This window comes from Amphiura filiformis, chromosome 1, assembly GCF_039555335.1.
Source record: "Amphiura filiformis chromosome 1, Afil_fr2py, whole genome shotgun sequence".
Taxonomy (NCBI): domain Eukaryota; kingdom Metazoa; phylum Echinodermata; class Ophiuroidea; order Amphilepidida; family Amphiuridae; genus Amphiura; species Amphiura filiformis.
Window position 1 is genome coordinate 64751684 of NC_092628.1, and position 16927 is coordinate 64768610.

General features: G+C 35.8%; 1 protein-coding gene and 1 long non-coding RNA gene across 2 annotated transcripts in view; one reads left to right on the forward strand and one right to left on the reverse strand.

Moving 5' to 3' along the window:
- The window catches only part of LOC140151059 (uncharacterized), a 525069-nt gene that overhangs the window by 272108 nt on the left and 236034 nt on the right, over positions 1-16927 (reverse strand). The gene's annotated exons all lie outside the window — the stretch shown is intronic.
- On the forward strand, positions 119-12139 carry LOC140151003 (bis(5'-nucleosyl)-tetraphosphatase PrpE [asymmetrical]-like). The gene is made up of 2 exons (XM_072173193.1): positions 119-305; positions 11255-12139. The coding sequence occupies exon 2, from the start codon at positions 11261-11263 to the stop codon at positions 12065-12067; it is 807 nt and encodes a 268-aa protein (XP_072029294.1). The 5' UTR covers positions 119-305; positions 11255-11260; the 3' UTR covers positions 12068-12139.

Genomic DNA, 16927 nt, shown 5'->3' on the forward strand with positions numbered 1-16927 from the left:
CATGTGTTGATCCACAGCTGGCCATGTGATCATACAAGCTGTCGATACAATGCGGAAGCTTTCGATGGTTCTCATAATTTGTTATTTACCATGACGGAAGTCCTATAAGATAAAGGCACGGGGATTAAATCATAGAGACAACTGGTGTGCTTAGAAAAATTCGCGAAAGCACCTATTTTTTGTTCATTTACTCAGCAAATATAAAGATACTTCGCAACATATACAGTTTATAATATTACCAGATGGTCAGTCTTACGTGCTCAACTTCGGATGAATAATATTACCACCGTGCTGAATCGCCATCGGTGAGTAACATGTTTTTGGTTGTGTTGTAGGTATGGGTAAGCTTAAAATTGAAAATTCACACATTGCACATCATGACATGACTGAGCAATGACTAGACTGTGAGCATACATAACATATTTTGGTAAGGAGGTCAAGGAAAACATATTTTTTTCCAAATTCAGATTTTACACGATTGTAATATTCTTCAATGAGCTAACATACCCTGCAAAAATCAAGGACCCCCACACTACGAACTTACACACTATACTGCTGTATCTAAATACTCGACAGCTTTGTAAGGTCAAACTTTTCACTATGAGGTTACCACGCTTGCGCGGAAGCTGTTTTGTGTGACCTTTATGCTAATTCAGTGACCCGTGTTCACTCATGCTGCCCTGCACTTCCCGCCGTGAATCAAATCATCCTCCAGACACGCTCTTCTTCTTCTCTTGGATACTTTTCAACGTCCCGTATGGAACCAGACGAAAAGGATGTGAGTGCGCAAGTAGGCGCGTTAGTGTCTGGTTTGTTCGTCTTCTTTGTTGAAGAAGACGGTGATGCTTTCTTTAAATTGCTTATTGTCTTTGGTGGTCTGGATGGTGGATGGTAAACTGTTCCAGTCTTTTATTGTCTTGGGGCACATATGAGTTTTTGAACACTTCAGTTCGAGTTGCTATTTGGATGTATGAGCTTGTTGAAGATCTTCTGGTCTGGCGATTAGCTGGGCGCAGGTAGTCTGACACGGGAAGGGCCAGGTGACCCCCAAGGCTTTGTGAAGAGTATTGACCCGCGAAATCTTTCTTCTAGTTGACAACATTTCCCACTTAAGGGCTATTTCATTATAAATGACACGTTCACAAAAATGGCTTTTATCATATCTGGTTGATATAATTAGGGTGATAATGCAGTGTTATTAACTTAATTCTAAGTATGCCACAAACTACAAGCTACATGAGCATTTTTACAGAATTCTGTCTATTTTTTGTATAAAAAATTGCCAAAAGGTACATTTTAACCCAATTTTGGAGTCCCATTTCATTTTGCCCATGTATTCTGAATTAATTCTTTGAAAAATTAGGTACATTCTATGGCAATGTGCTTGTTGCAATGAAAATATGATATGTGTGGAACATCATGCAAGTTGAATGGTGAAAATTGGTGCAAAAATGTTAAAATTCCAGTAGATTCTTGCAAAATTGGCATTTTATGTTAAATAAAAAATGAGTGTCCTCTCCAATTCATGCCTCCATTTTTGTTAACATTAAAGAGGAAATATAAACCCTTACCCTACCTGTATAATCTGTGTTATATTACCAATTGATGGGACAGGGCATTGATTGAGGAATTCATTTATTTTACATACAGTAGACCACTTGTTCTTGATACCACAGTTCCGCGTTAAAAATTTGTCCTCTCCAGAACTTAAGTTAATTACTAATTGTTGAAATAAGAAGGATTATATCATAGAATGTGAAATTTGTAGAGGAAGAGTGGTCTTCCTTCTACCAAGGTGGCACATGATTTGGTATTTGTTGCATTTTTGCAAGCCTGTATCCACGATTCTGTTTGCAATTTAACAAATGTCCTCTCCAGCACAATTATGTCATTTCCATGAATTGGTAAACAAACTAAAAATAAAAATTTCAAAGAGCCAAACCCACAAGAAATTTTTTGCATTTTATTGCAAATTATGCTTACAAACCACTTTAGTGTTCAAATTATTGTCCAGTTGTTGAGAACACATATGATATTATTCTGCATTGAACTTGGTTAGCTAAAATTGCAATATTCCTAATTTAACCAGAATATTAACCCTGTTTGTAGTGGATTTTAAATGCTGGGGATCTTTTATGCAATAATATTGATGCAATAATATTGATGCAGCTATTTCTAAAGTTAAAGTATGCTTTATTATGTGTTAAAAATGTGTCCTATCCAGAACAAATGACACAGGAGGGTCTTTTATTTTAGGTTTTCCATGACTAGTACAACAGATTGACGCAGAATACTCACTTATGCATCAGTGTAGCTATTGGGCAGGACAAAATGACTATTTCATGAATTTTTCATGTGAAGATAAAGTTTATCCTTAAAATATGTAGTAATTTTGCACCATTTATCTGGATTAGTATCAATTTACTAATTGTTTTATATTGAAACTGGCATATTTAAGACACTGAAGTGTAAAGGAACATACAACAATTATTACAGACTAAATATGAATAAGTATGAACCCAATGTTGGTTACATATACTCTTTCAAAGTTGTGTATTAAATTGTTTAAAAAATGTCCCTCCAGACGGCAGCTATGTTTTACACAGCAAAAATTCAATTTAATTTTTTAATGGTTCCTGAGGGTTTGACGCTCTAATATTTTGAGAATTATTGACACACCATCTGAACTTTGAAATGATAATGAATTTGCATGAAATAAATGAGTTTGAATTTTGACCCCTTTTGGGACTCAATGTTGTCATTTATAATGAAATAGCCCTTAAGTTCCCGTATGAGTCCTGATGCACTTGTGTTTGTGTCTCTATTATAATCTCTTGTCACCATACGAGCAGCCCGTCTATGAATTTTGCCTATCTCATGTATATGTTCGCTGGTGTATGGGTCCCATACGCTTGAGCAATACTCCAACGTTGGTCTTACTAATGTGAGATAGGCAGCTGCTTTCGTATCTTTGGTGCATGAGTGGAGATTTCTTTTAATGAAGCCGAGGGTTCTATTTGCGGATGAGGTGATTTTAGCTATGTGTAAGTTCCATTTCAGATCTTGTGAAATTTCAACGCCGAGGTACGACTGAGACGATGTTTCTTGTAAAATTGTACCCCTAGACTGTAATTGGAGACAATGGGTGTTTTTGAGCCAGAAGATCTGAGAACAAAGCATATCTGCGGGTTAAATCGCATTTGGCATTTCCTTTCCCATTCGGATAGTTTATTTAAGTCGTCCTGTAGTCTGGTGGCGTCCTTGGTCGATGTTATATTGGAATACAAAACACAATCATCCGCAAATAAACGTGACGGTCGAAATAATATTGTCAGGTAGATCGTTAATATAAATTAAAAATAAAAGGGGACCGAGCACTGTACCCTGTGGAACTCCTGATTGAACCTTGACCCATTGAGAATGTTCACCCCCCACTACGACTCGCTGCTGTCTGTCCTGAAGAAAAGCTGAAATCCATCTATTAGTATTGCCAGATATGCCATGTTGCCATGTTGTTGTAACTTAAGTAGAAGACGATGGTGGGGTACAGTGTCGAACGCCTTCGAAAAGTCCATTACTATCATGTCGGTCTGGATGCGTTTATCAAACGAAAAGAAAAGGTCATGCATAGTTTGTATAAGTTGTGAGTCACAGGAATGGCCTCGTCTGAATCCATGTTGAAATTTATTGAGTATGTTGTAAGAATCCAAGTGTTTCATTATTTGTGAGTGGAGTACATGTTCTAAGACTTTGCAGCTCACTGAAGTGAGGGAGACTGGTCTATAATTCTCCGCTCGGGTTCTGTCACCCTTTTTATAAATCGGGGAGATGTTGGCATTACGCCAATCTAAAGGAAGTTCACCAGTATCAAGCGATGCTTGAAAAATCTTAGAAAGTATGGGCGCCAGTTCATGAGCAGCTTCTTTAAGAATTCTGGGGGATATGCCATCAACCCCTGCGGCTTTGTTTGGATTTAGGTCTTTCAGAAGCTTCTCAATTCCTGGCGTGTGAATTGTAATGTTTGGGATAGGTGGTGTTGTATTTTGAGCGAGATTAGGTATAGAATGAGTGTCCTCCTGTGTGAATACTGAGCAAAATTGGTTATTTAAGATGTCAGCCTTCTGTTTATTGTCTGACACTAGAGCACCATGATCTTTTAATGCTGAAATACCAGTTGAGTCCTTAGAGATATTTTTGATGAAGGACCAAAATTGCTTTTTTGAATCAAGACAAACATCTCTCACATATTTTCTATATGAGAATTTGGTCACCTTGTGTGTGTCCTTTCTTATAGATGTGAAATTGTCCCAGTCAGAGCTATTACCACTTTTACGGGCCTTGTTGTAGGCTCTTTGTTTACGCCGTTGCATGCGTTTTATCTTGGGACTTATCCAGGGAGTTTTATTTTGCTTGCTCATGATTTTGGATGGGATATATTTATCCATAGTGGTATTCAGATGTGACTTAAATTCTGACCACATCTCTTCTACAGAGACATTACCACTAGTGTGAGACTTATTGCAAAACTCATTGCTAAACCTATTGAGCTCGTCTTTAATACCAGGCATGTCAGCTTTATTATATAAATAGGCTTTATGCGGTTTCTGTTTGATACGTTTGGGAGAGGTATTGATGATCAACATTGCGATCCCATCGTGATCACTCATTCCGGGAATCACAATGGACTTCTCAACGAGCGTAGCATTGGTGGTGAAGAACAGATCCAAAATGTTGTTTTTACGGGTGGGTTCCGTCACCATTTGTTCAAGATTGAAGTCATTCGCAAGATCTATCATCTGGTGACAGATGTTTTTGACTGGGGAACCTTGACGCACAGATTGAGAATTCCACTGTATATCACCCAAGTTGAAGTCCCCCCCTAACCAAATATGATCATTTTTTGATCTTTTGATTTTGGCCAGGGAATCATACAACAAGTTAAGATAATTGAGATCCTTTTTATCAGGTGTTCTATAAAATGATCCTATTATCAAGTTCTTACATCCAACAAGTTGGACCCGAGTCCAAACTACCTCGCAAGCAGTATCAAGATCGATCCTATGAGCACCGATAAGGTCATTTTTAAGAACAATAATGACTCCTCCATAGGAATCTTCCCTGTTAGATACGCTCCATAAGATATGCTAATGCATGGAGTACAAAGAATTACTTTGATCAATACCAGTTAAACAGGTGATTGGTATTGTACTCCATGCATTTGCATATTATCTGTAGCGTGTCTGGAGGATGATTTGGCCGAGTAAAAATAAAAACATGTTTCTCGTCCGGGTTTTAAAAAGGAGGAAGAGGGGCTTGAGGCCCTTTTTTTAAATTTTATTGTTCTGGTAGGTACGCCCCCGCTAGTGCTCACAGAACCATCCAGAATTGTTTCTTGCATATTAGCAAGGCTATAGAAAACATCTCAACTTCCAAGACATCTTTCTTCAAAAGTTTTGACTGAATTTTAAAAACTGAAAATAAATTTGAAGCGGCCTCAAAAAGGAAGCGGAAGGGGACGAGAAACATGTTTTATTTTTATTCGGCCTTATGATCTTCCGTGCAGTAGAAACGGGAAAATCCGAAATATTACTCAAATTTGGTCCAACTTTGGCCTAAATGTAACACAAAAATCGAAAATGTAACACGTTAAAACTAGCACAGTGTTATACTGTGTAGTTTTCCGATGATGCATTCGTCGAAAAAATCCAAGAAATTGTGAATCTTGCGATGAAATTTATACATCAAAATGTTTCAGAATTATCAACTTGCCTAAAAATTCCGTTGATCAAAAACATGTGCCCTGAAAAATGTCATTATTTTCCTTATCTCTTCACCGATTTTCAAGGTTTAAAAAACTTCGTCCAGATTGCCATTTTGTCTAAATGGGAGTAGAAAGTTGTCAGGTTCAAAACATTATTCAACCCTCAAAGACCTTTCTAAAATCCCCGTGCCGAACACACGAAGATTAAAAGTTCGGCTGGTCATTCGGCAAACATCGGCAGAAACTCGCTGAGTCGACTGTGATTGGTCAAGCGGCTGGAGCATGCGCGAGTAATTTAACAAGCATTTGGATACAGTAATATTTGTAGTGCCCCAGGTTGGTATAAATTTTGTGACATAATTTTAGATTTTTAATTATACTAGTAGGTATGCCAGGTGAATCAAATTTGCCATCAAACTGCATCATTTTGTATATCAAATTAAAGCCAAAAAGCCAAAACTGAAAACCTTTTTGTCATAGCACTTTCCGTAGCAAAGTTACATCTTGTCTAAGATTGACTTTCATCAAAAAGATTCAGCTAACAAAACAGCATTTCGGTGGTGTTTCTAGATTCTTGATTCTTGATTCATTATCATCCTTAAAAGCAAATCTTGCTGTCCCGGATGTTGAATGGTGCAGTGCGGTCCAAGTGCAACTTATATACAAAAACGGTGAACAACAAAGGCTGATGAAAAACATAGGGTGCTGCTAAAAACTTGATGTGACCCATTCCATGTCAACTCCAGGGATGTGCACCGCAGCACCTCTTCAATTTTTTTCTTTTCTGTGTGGTGGTAGTAATGTTAATTCAATGCATTGAAATTGAATTGAATTGAAATGAATTTTGGGCGATTTTCATTTCAATGCATTGGAATTGAATTGGAATCGAAATGAGTGGGCTTGGGCATGAATTGAATTGGATTGGAATTGAAATCATCGTGAGCAATGAAGAATTGAATTGGATTGGAATTGAAATCATGTTGAGTGATGAAGAATAAAGTGGAATTGAAATGAAATTCAGCTTTGATTTCAATTCAGCATTTCAATTCACAAGTATGTGATCCCCCCAACTTGCCAAAGATCTCAAACTTTTGGCACTAATCATAAAGCCCCTATTTTTCTCAAGCTCCTAATTTTTATGCTCAAAAGTCATTGTACATTTGAACAAATTGTGAGAAAACCATTAAAGAAAATGCTTATATCTTTGACATCTTTTTTCACACTTTTTCAAAAGTACAAGGATTTTGGGTGTAAAATCTTAGGAGGAGCAGGATACAAGTAGGGGCTATCTAATAGTATCAAAACCTTGATTTTTGACATCTTTAAGGTCATTGTGGGGACAGGGTCCCATTATCGATCGTACCACACACCTTAAGTTTAGAAAATAATGTGCATGGTGGACAAGAAGTTAAGACAAATATTAGGAAGTCAGTCACCTAAGAACTAAGATGTTCCAAAGTTTCATAAAATAGGACCCAGAGGTCAAAGATCACTTGCATTGTTTGAATGTGAAAAGTGAGTTAACATAACAATATCTTCTGTTCTCTCTTAAATTGCCCGGTTGAATATTCAATCAAAAAGATTGAATTTTCAATCTTGCCGTCACGAATTAAGGACAAATTGTTTTCGACTGTATATTCAGTCGGGTGATTCTCAATCTTTTAGCGATTAAAGTTAGTGTCAAATTTTTTTTGATTGAATTTTCAATAGAAAGGATTGATTTTCATTGTTTTTCAATCTTTTGCCGTCCCAAATTTGGGACAAGTCCTTTCCAGTTGAAGATTGAAAATGTTCACTCTAAACAGTTTGAAATCTCATTCCAAACATATGCAACACATGTCATTTGGCAGTACATTAGAAGTAACACTTGATTAGATAGTGAAATCAGTCTACAAAGAGAGTTCGAGTGAAAAAAAAAAAAAACATTTCAGTCTACCTTTCAATCTATTGATTCCAATCATTAATCGTTAAAAGATTGACATATTTCAATCGGCCAATTTAAGAGAGTTGAAATGCTTTTGTGACAAGTACGTAGTGTACTTGATTTTGACTTTGTGTTGCCGACTCAAGTGTTATAAAATTGGTAGTAAAATTTAAAACATGCACTGCAAAAACAGGGTCTAGATATTAAACACCATTCTAGACACCATCTTGTCCTCGATTTGTAAACATGTCTAAATGCTAAACATGATTAGTAATTAGATGCATTGTGTTTACACATTAAACACTTGATGTTTTGAAGTTTGACATTTGACAAATCGAGGACAAAAAGTGTTCAATCTCTAGACACAGTTTTTGCAGTTTGCCTTTGGTCAATTAACACAAACTGCAACTGTATTGGAATTGGAATTGAATTGGAATTGAAATGAATGCTCAGAATTGAATTGAAATTGATTAGCTATTAATTTCACTGCATTGGATTGGAATTGAAATGAAATGATTCTGAAATTGAAAAATTGAATTGGAATCGAATTGATTTAATTGTAAAGCAAGGTGGATTGAATTGGAATTGAATAGCAAGACTCCAGGTGTAGAAAGAATTGAATTTGAATAGAATTGAAATCAATTTTCTGGAGTGAAATAACAATAGGTGGTAGATATTGATGAGAAAGTAAAATCCTGAAAATTTGAGCTTCATACTCCATTTCGCTTTTCCCGTGGCATCAATTTGAAATTCAGGGGGGTCAGCGTAACAAATGTGTCGCAACGCGAAAGGCGACGTTTGGAGGTCCATAAATGTACAAAGGGAACCCTTTAAAACTTTGAAAAGTATGTATCCTGGGGTACTTTTTGGTGTAGAATTCAGGAAGCTCTTAATCCAGCCATTTGTTTTCCCAGTCACACCATAGTAGAGCAGCTTGTGAAGGAGATATTCATGGGCACTTTATCGAACGCCTTGCTGAAGTCTAGGAAAAGGACATCCGACTGGCCACGAATGTTGAGGGTGTATGCCCAGTCATCTACTGCCTGGATAAGTTGTGTCTCGCATGACAGCTTCTCCCTAAAACCATGCTGGTTGTCTATGATGATATTTTGGCTACTAAGATGTTTGGCAAGGTGACTGAGAATTATATGTTCTTGAATTTTACAACATATGCATGTGAGGCTCACTGGTCTGTAATTTTCAGGGCTGGTCTTGTCACCCTTTTTGAAGATTCCTGTGAGTGACTCTCGCCTTGGACCAGTCAGATGGTATACACCCTTCACTGTAGGATTGCTGAAAGATCTTTGTCAGCATCGCAGACACATCACTGGCGTAATCGTGCAGCATTCTGGCGGGAATGTCGTCTGGGCCACTCGCCTTATTTGTCTTCAGCTCCAGAAGCTGTTTGATAACACCGTGTTCTTCAATTACGAGGTCAGCAATGGGTACATATGGTGAATGGATGTCCTCCTTGGTTAGACTTGTATTTGACTCAACCCTGGTGAAAGCAGATGCGAATTGACTGTTAAGAGCATTTGCCTTGGCCTTGTTGGTGACATGAACTCTGTTGTTAGTGCTCAATGTGGGTATACCATTACTGTCTTTGCGCTTGGATTTTATGTATGTCCAGAACTTTTTACAGTCAGATGTAAGACTTGAACCTACAACGTTGTTTATGTAGTTTGTGTGCGCTGTAGAGACCATTTTCTTTACCAGGTTACGTTGAGTCTTATATTTCATCCAGGCATCATGGTTCTTTGATGTTCTAGCTTTGCTGTACAGTCTGTCACGCTTACTCATCTGGCGCTTGATATCAGGAGATATCCATGGGTGTGATATTTTCCCATTGGAAAATTTGTGTGGAATGTTTTCCATAGCACTGAAAATACTACACTTGAAGAACTCCCAGTTCTCGTCAACAGATCTTGATTCAGGTGACGAAGAGAAAAAATTCTCTGTAGCTTGCTGGAGAGATAACTTAACTTGGTCAGAATCTGCTCTCTTGTAGTTCCATATCTTACGAGGCTGTATACGTCTCAGCTTTGGAGACACATCAAGATCTTAGTCTCATGATGCTAGCAGCTTTTCTATGTGGAACTGCTATCAAAATTCCATGTGCGAGTGTCTCATTACCATAAAAAATCATATATTTGGGTCAAGTGAAGTATAGACAACATATTTATGTTCTTTTAAATTTGTATGTAAATATGTATTGTGTTCTAGGCGAATTTGGCCGACTAGCAAATGTGTTAATTTTAAGGATTGCCTGGCATACCTATTAATAGTAAATAGTATTAAAACTTACTTCTACTTCTACATGTACTGCAATACTTGGCATAGTCCCGCGGTGGCGGGCGGACCCGCCCAGCACTCTTAATTTCCACCCGGCACTCAAGTTAATTTTGAGCCCGAATACCCGGCAATGAGGGCACTCCAGTCTCAAATGTTTCAAAATCAATGCACAATCTAGTTCGCAAGGCAAACTTTAAAAAAACGGGCCAAACAGACATGACATTTATCGGTATGACATTTTCGTTATTGATGCTGCCCTAAGTACGGTATGGGTTCCTCGTACTATGCACAATCAGTACCAGTATAAAATTAGCAATTCTTACCAAAATTTCAATTTTTTTTACCATTTCATATATTTAAATTTCACCTGGCACTAAAATTTGCCTAGCTACAACCCTCAGGGATGTGAGAGTTCCTCTTTTCAGCTGATTTCCTCTTTTTTTGTTGCCAAAATGTATGTGTTTTTCTTTCCATATTTTCAGCCCATATTTGGGGTTTTTACCCTGATTTTACGCTGTTTTTAGTGATTTTCCTCGTTTTTGGTCTATGGCCTCTCACACCCCTGAACCCTGGACCGGGGATAGAACTGTAAAATGAAACGGATTTGTAATTGGGTAAAAAGCAGCTGAGTTACTATAATATTCCACCGTTTTCGTCATCCTCATTTTGACCTTTTAGGGTTCAAGGTCAAAAAAAAAAGAGGAAAGGAGAGAAGAGAAGAAAGGGGAAAAAGGAGAAAAAGAGAAGAAGAGAAAAAAGTTAAATTGCATGTAGGCCCATTATATTGCGAGTAGGCTTTATTGTCCTTATAAATGAACAAGATTTCAAAAGGTCTCACATTTTTGGATGATCTAAACTAAAATTACATGTACCTTGATGAATGATGATATGAGCATACAACTCTTAACACCCGGTACATGAAATCATGTTGGCTCCCAAGACAATCTAAAATCATCTTTTTGTGACTTTCAAAAGATTTTGTTTCAAATCTCTTACAAAAACTGTGTGTCTTAAATTAGGCTTCATATGTATTCTGGCTGGCAGGCCATGATTAGTTTTTAAAATGTGCTAAAACAAGTGCTCTCTACTAGAGTTTCTGAAGAATAGCAAAGTCAAAGGAGAGAAGTAGGAGGAGGAAGAGAACCATAACCATTTTTCATATTATTTTGTTTGTTAATTTTTGTATACACAGTGAATTCACAAAATGATTGAAGATAAATATTATCTTTTGGTGCATTATCTTACTTAATTTTGTTACTTTTACTTTTTCATGATAGGTAGCAATGGCTCACGATGAGGAGCGTGTGAAGAAATTCAACACTTATGCACCGCCTATCCCGCATCTAGTTCTTCCTCCAGACCTTGTTAAATCTAAACAAGTTCTCGTCATAGGTGATGTTCACGGATGCTATGATGAACTAGTAGAACTTCTTGAGGTTGCTGGTGTCTCTAATAATCCCAATGCCATTGTCATATTTGTAGGAGATCTGGTAAACAAAGGCCCTAAATCTAAGGAAGTTCTGGATCTGGTGTGCGATATTGGTGCCTATAGTGTCCGTGGAAACCATGATCATCGGTGCGTCATTAAATTAATCAAATTACGTGAAGATCCCACTTTCAAGTTGGAAGAGAAATACAAGTGGATTTCAGAAATAGATGACTCTTACATCAAATTCTTCAAACAGCTACCATATACAATATCCATTCCAAGTCTAAATGCAGTAATTGTTCATGGAGGACTGGTACCAGGAGTGCCATTAAATAAACAGCGCCCTCTAGACATGATGACCATGAGGAATGTTGTTACGAGTAAAGATGAAACTACCGGCAATATGATCCTGTATAATGGAGTGGTACAAGATAGCAAAGGGCAATCATGGGCATCATTTTGGACTGGACCTGAGCATGTTTACTATGGACATGATGCAGCAAGGGGTCTTGTCATGAGTTCACATGCTACTGGTCTCGACACAAAGTGTGTCTATGGACACTGTCTTACAGGAATATTCCTCACAGGAAAAAAACAAATAGTACAGGTTAAAGCAAAGAGAGTGTATTTTGATTATAGAAGTGATGAATTTCTCGATTGATATTATTAAGATGATTTTAAACATGTCCATGAAAAAGGAGGTAATTAGTATTAAAATACAGTTCTTGTATATAAAAGTCAATTATATTGTATTGTAGCACCGTTACTGTTAAGAATGTGCAAGAAAAGAAGGTCAGCTGATGAAACAAATATGCAAGAAATTGTCCTGTGTCCAAATGGTACATTTTCATTTTAAACCAAAGTATGCTATGCATAAAGTTATGTATGCCAATAACCAATGAATTGCTAATTTACATATGAATAGGTTTTGGGATATTTAAAATATATACATTGTATGTATCTCTTGAAAAATGTGACAAGCACATCACAGATGCATGATTGATGAGCAGTGCTCATGTTTGATTTTTAAAACAGTCAGTTAATTGTGGTTTGGTTATATGAAGGGTATACATTCAAAAACATTTATGAAAACCTGTTGCAAAACATTCTAACATAATGAGTAGGATTTAATCTTTCCCTAGAAGTCCTTTTCAGAGGGCTGAACTTTTGGAATTCTATCGAGTGCCATCTTCAGAGCTGGCACTGGAGAGTTCCAAAAGTTCTAAAAAGTACTTCTATAGGGAAAGATTAAACCAGGGACTGTGTGTGGAAATGGATTATTGATAGCTATTGTTATCAGATTATCTTTTACAACCTTCGACTATATGCGAGTTCAGTTTGGCGCAATGTTTGATTTCTTATTATTTACTCATGTTGCCTTTTTTAAAGTGGCAAAAAAGCATCAAAATATTCCAATTTTTTCTAATATAATGTCAAATTGTGTAAAATGTCTATCATTTGTCGAACATAATTTCTGTGTAGCGTTGAGAATCATTTACATAGAATTTTGGAGACAAAATGTAATAATATAGTGGAGACAGAATGCTAGAACAAATAAATTTAACTTTTTTTCTGGAATGTGTACACCGTACGCTTTAATATATTCCTACTGATTTTGATACTGAAATAATTCTTAAAATAACATTCTTTGATGATTTTAAATGAACGGGAATCATGTGTAGTTGGTTCCTGCAAATGATGATGGGGGATCACATGTGGTAAAGTGGGAGTTAAGGGCATGGGCGGTTAATGGAACAAAATATGGTATGTAGAATTTTTGTAGGGAACTATGTGTTTTGAAATAGTTAAGAATTTAAGACCTCAATACAATATACTGTATGGGATGTTATTGGTATTCTATAATTGTATGGTAGTTATATTTAAAATCATTTTATCATAAACTTAACACTAAAGATTCATGAATGCAAGATAGAAAAAAAAACAAGCAAACAAAGTTGGTACAGCTCAACTTACCATACTTTTCCTAACCAGACAGTCCATGCCAAAATAGTCATTACACCTTTACATTTCATCGAATCTCTTTTTGATGTCTGTCATTTTGAACATCACACTTGAAAGATGTATGCTATGTAGAAACTTTATTTTGCAATTTCATAATTTGCATATTATTAGCATATTTGCAAGAAAAAACATGAAAATCAATAAATACCTATATTTTTCACAATTTCAATATTTTATTAGAAATTAAGCATGTAGGCCGTTTGTTATGACTTGATGATTTTTGCTTATTTTTCCTTTTTGCCCCAAAATGTGTAAAAATCAAAAATTTTGGATGACCTATATTTTCTTTGAATATTTATCAAATTTCTTAATTTAGGTATAATACAGTGCAGAAAAAGATGTCAAAAAATCTGTTAAACAGATTTCCAATAAATTTTCCATTTTGGGTTAAATACTCAATTTTCATGTCTTGGGATATTTGAAACATAAAATGAAAACATGTCCATTGCACTTTTTCCTCGAGATGTACTATAATATCAAGGTTACGGATATATTATAATCCCTTCTTATCTTCACTGATCCATCAGATACCTATTGTTATGAATGATCAATGAAAAGGTTCAGAACTGGGCTACTAATGGTCTGTCAAGTATCTATAGTTATTTTCATGACTGTGTCAACTCAAAAATCATGCAAGGTCGAATGTAGGAAAAGTATCAGTTGAGCTGTACAGTAATTATTCATGAGGATGTGTACATATGTACACATTGAAATATTGAGGTCATTATCTCATCCAGATCAGTTGAATTATTTACATTGTAATTTTGGGATATGCCATTAAGGAAAAAATGCCAATAAGTATGATTTTAAACTATATAAACTTTGTTGACTTGTCATCTAGCATCTACATGTATGTGATATTAAGTGTGGAATTTACTTGCAGGAAGAGATTCAGGACTCAATACATTGTCACAAGCTCTTACCTCGTTATATTCTCTCAGGATATATCCAATCTTAAGTAATTAATATAGAATGTCAATTAATATTCATACTAGATATTGTTCCTATTTAATTGTACACTTGAAAGTAATGAGTGCATCCCACACGAGTATGATGTTGTAAACTATGTTCACCCAATCACACTACTTTAAACCAATCACACACTACTTAACCAAGCAACCGATTGTTTAAGGTCAGTGAAAAGTATGCAACACGTTGACACAATGCCAGGTACATACATACATTTGTACATGTACATGTGTCTGAGAATTAATGCAAATTAGATGCTCCGGGATGCTGCTGTGCTAGAATCCCTTAGAATATGCATCTAGTGTATAGTTTAGAAAAAAAAAAAATAAACAAAATAAAATTGAATGATGCTGTGAATTTTATAACAGAAAATTCCCTCCATACCTCTCATAATACATGAAGGTTAAACTTTGAAACATGCATGTACACCAGTCCTGTACAGTGCGTGTATTATGCAATCCAACCAGATCCAAGGAAACAATTTGAAACTTAATAAGCAAGTAATTAATATTATCATCATTGACTACCACAGTAACCAAGTTCCTTTACACATCCCTAATTGAACAAATTTCAATATTTACCCAGAGTAGCCAGCGCACATAAACAAAACACAAAAAAAAAAAAAAACCAGTGCATCTGGTCAGACTCAAACTGGCAACTTTTTTAATACTAGCACCATGCTTTAAGTTTAAGTAACTAAAGAACAGAGGTATGCTGGAGAATAGTTCGATGATGTTCCTTGAGATCTCTATGTGGCCTGTCACATAGAGATCTAGCAGAAACTACAGAAGGCATCAATTCAAAACTGCATATCAAATATGCAAGTCACATAGGGATGAAGTCGTTATATACTTAGTTCTGTGTTGATAGGATGAACAAATTTTAATCTATTACCTTTTGTTAATTAGGAATGTGACAAACATTATTTAACTTTAATACCTATAGATTTAAATCTTCCACTCTTCTTCAGCATGCCTCTGTTGCTCAGTTGGGTAAGGCGTCGTACTACATTGGTATTGAATCCAGTCAAATGTTGTTTTTCTTTTTTTCAAATTAATGTGCAATAGCTGCTCTGGGTAAAGATTAAAATGTGTTCATCCTATCAACCCAGAGAAGTATTAAGTGTAATAATTTCACACCCCTAATTGGCTGCCATATCTGCATGCATAAGAATGCTGATTTTCTTATTACATGTATATTATCTTTGATATTTGCTCCTATTTTACAACTCAATTTCATAATTGTCACCTGTGGCTTGGTTGAGTTAGATTAGTTAGGTGACCAAACAACAATCCTGTCCTACAGGTGGATGACCATTCAAATAGATTCAGTCGGTAGGTTGGTGTTTTTTAGGCAAATATGTCAAAATCTCCAAAATCTGTAAATAAGTTGAAATTTTTATGCAAATTTCTGATTTTACATGCTCAGTTGTTGAACAGGGTTTTTTTAGTCACCTTAATTAACAAATTTGTGCCAATGTTTATAAATCAGTTATTAGAAATGTTTACATTTATGACTACTTATGTATATCTATATCATCATCATCTTCTTCATCTGTGTATTTCATATATTGAGTAACAAGCAGGCTTCTAAAATTCATTCTTCAGTAGATAGTGGGCTTCATGCCATGTGCTCACTGGTCTTGAAAATGGGAATATTTGAAATAACTAGATATAGCCTACCCAGTATTACATCACTTACTACATGGAATATGCAGAATATAAACTACAATGTACTTGTGATTTTTATCAACAAAATAAATTTCTATGATTTTACTTAACTTATATCCTGTTCTTGTGTTCTGTGGTTGTTGTTACAAGCCAATCCACCCAGGCAAGACAAAATCAACGTCTCAATTCATACTAGTGCAAATTTAAATGGATTCACAATAACTTATTCCTGGACTTGGTTCACAAGAAACAAAATGAAGAAAGGGTCATATAAAGAACAGAAGTTACAGATAATATATAGTCCCAAAATCTCCTGGAAAATTGAGAGAATACTGAATCCACTTCTTACATTAAGGGGTACTACACCCCTCGATAAATTTGTGTCTATTTTTGCATTTGTCTCAAAAACTAATAATACAGTGGTAACAAAAGTTATGTATATTATAGGGGCAAGGAATCCAATTACTACACTGGAATTTCAGTGACCCAAGACAAGCGGTTTGTTATTTATGATCAGAAATAAGGTACCGCTAGGATGTACCTCGTTTCCTATCATATATACTGAACCGCTTGTCTTGAGTCACTGAAATTTCAGTGTAGTAATTGGATTCCTTGCCCCAATAATATACATAACTTTTGTTACCAGTGTGTAAGAATTTTTTGAGAAAAATGCAAAAATAGTCCCAAATTTACCACATGGGTGTAGTACCCCCTTAAAGTGGTGTTTAATTTAATTTCATTTGATTTTAAAAATACAGGGTGTTATCAAAATTAAGCATACAGTTTGAAATATGCCACTAGATTAAAAAGTACGAGGTATTTGGTCAAAATGGTATAGTTGATAGCTGAATCAACATCTT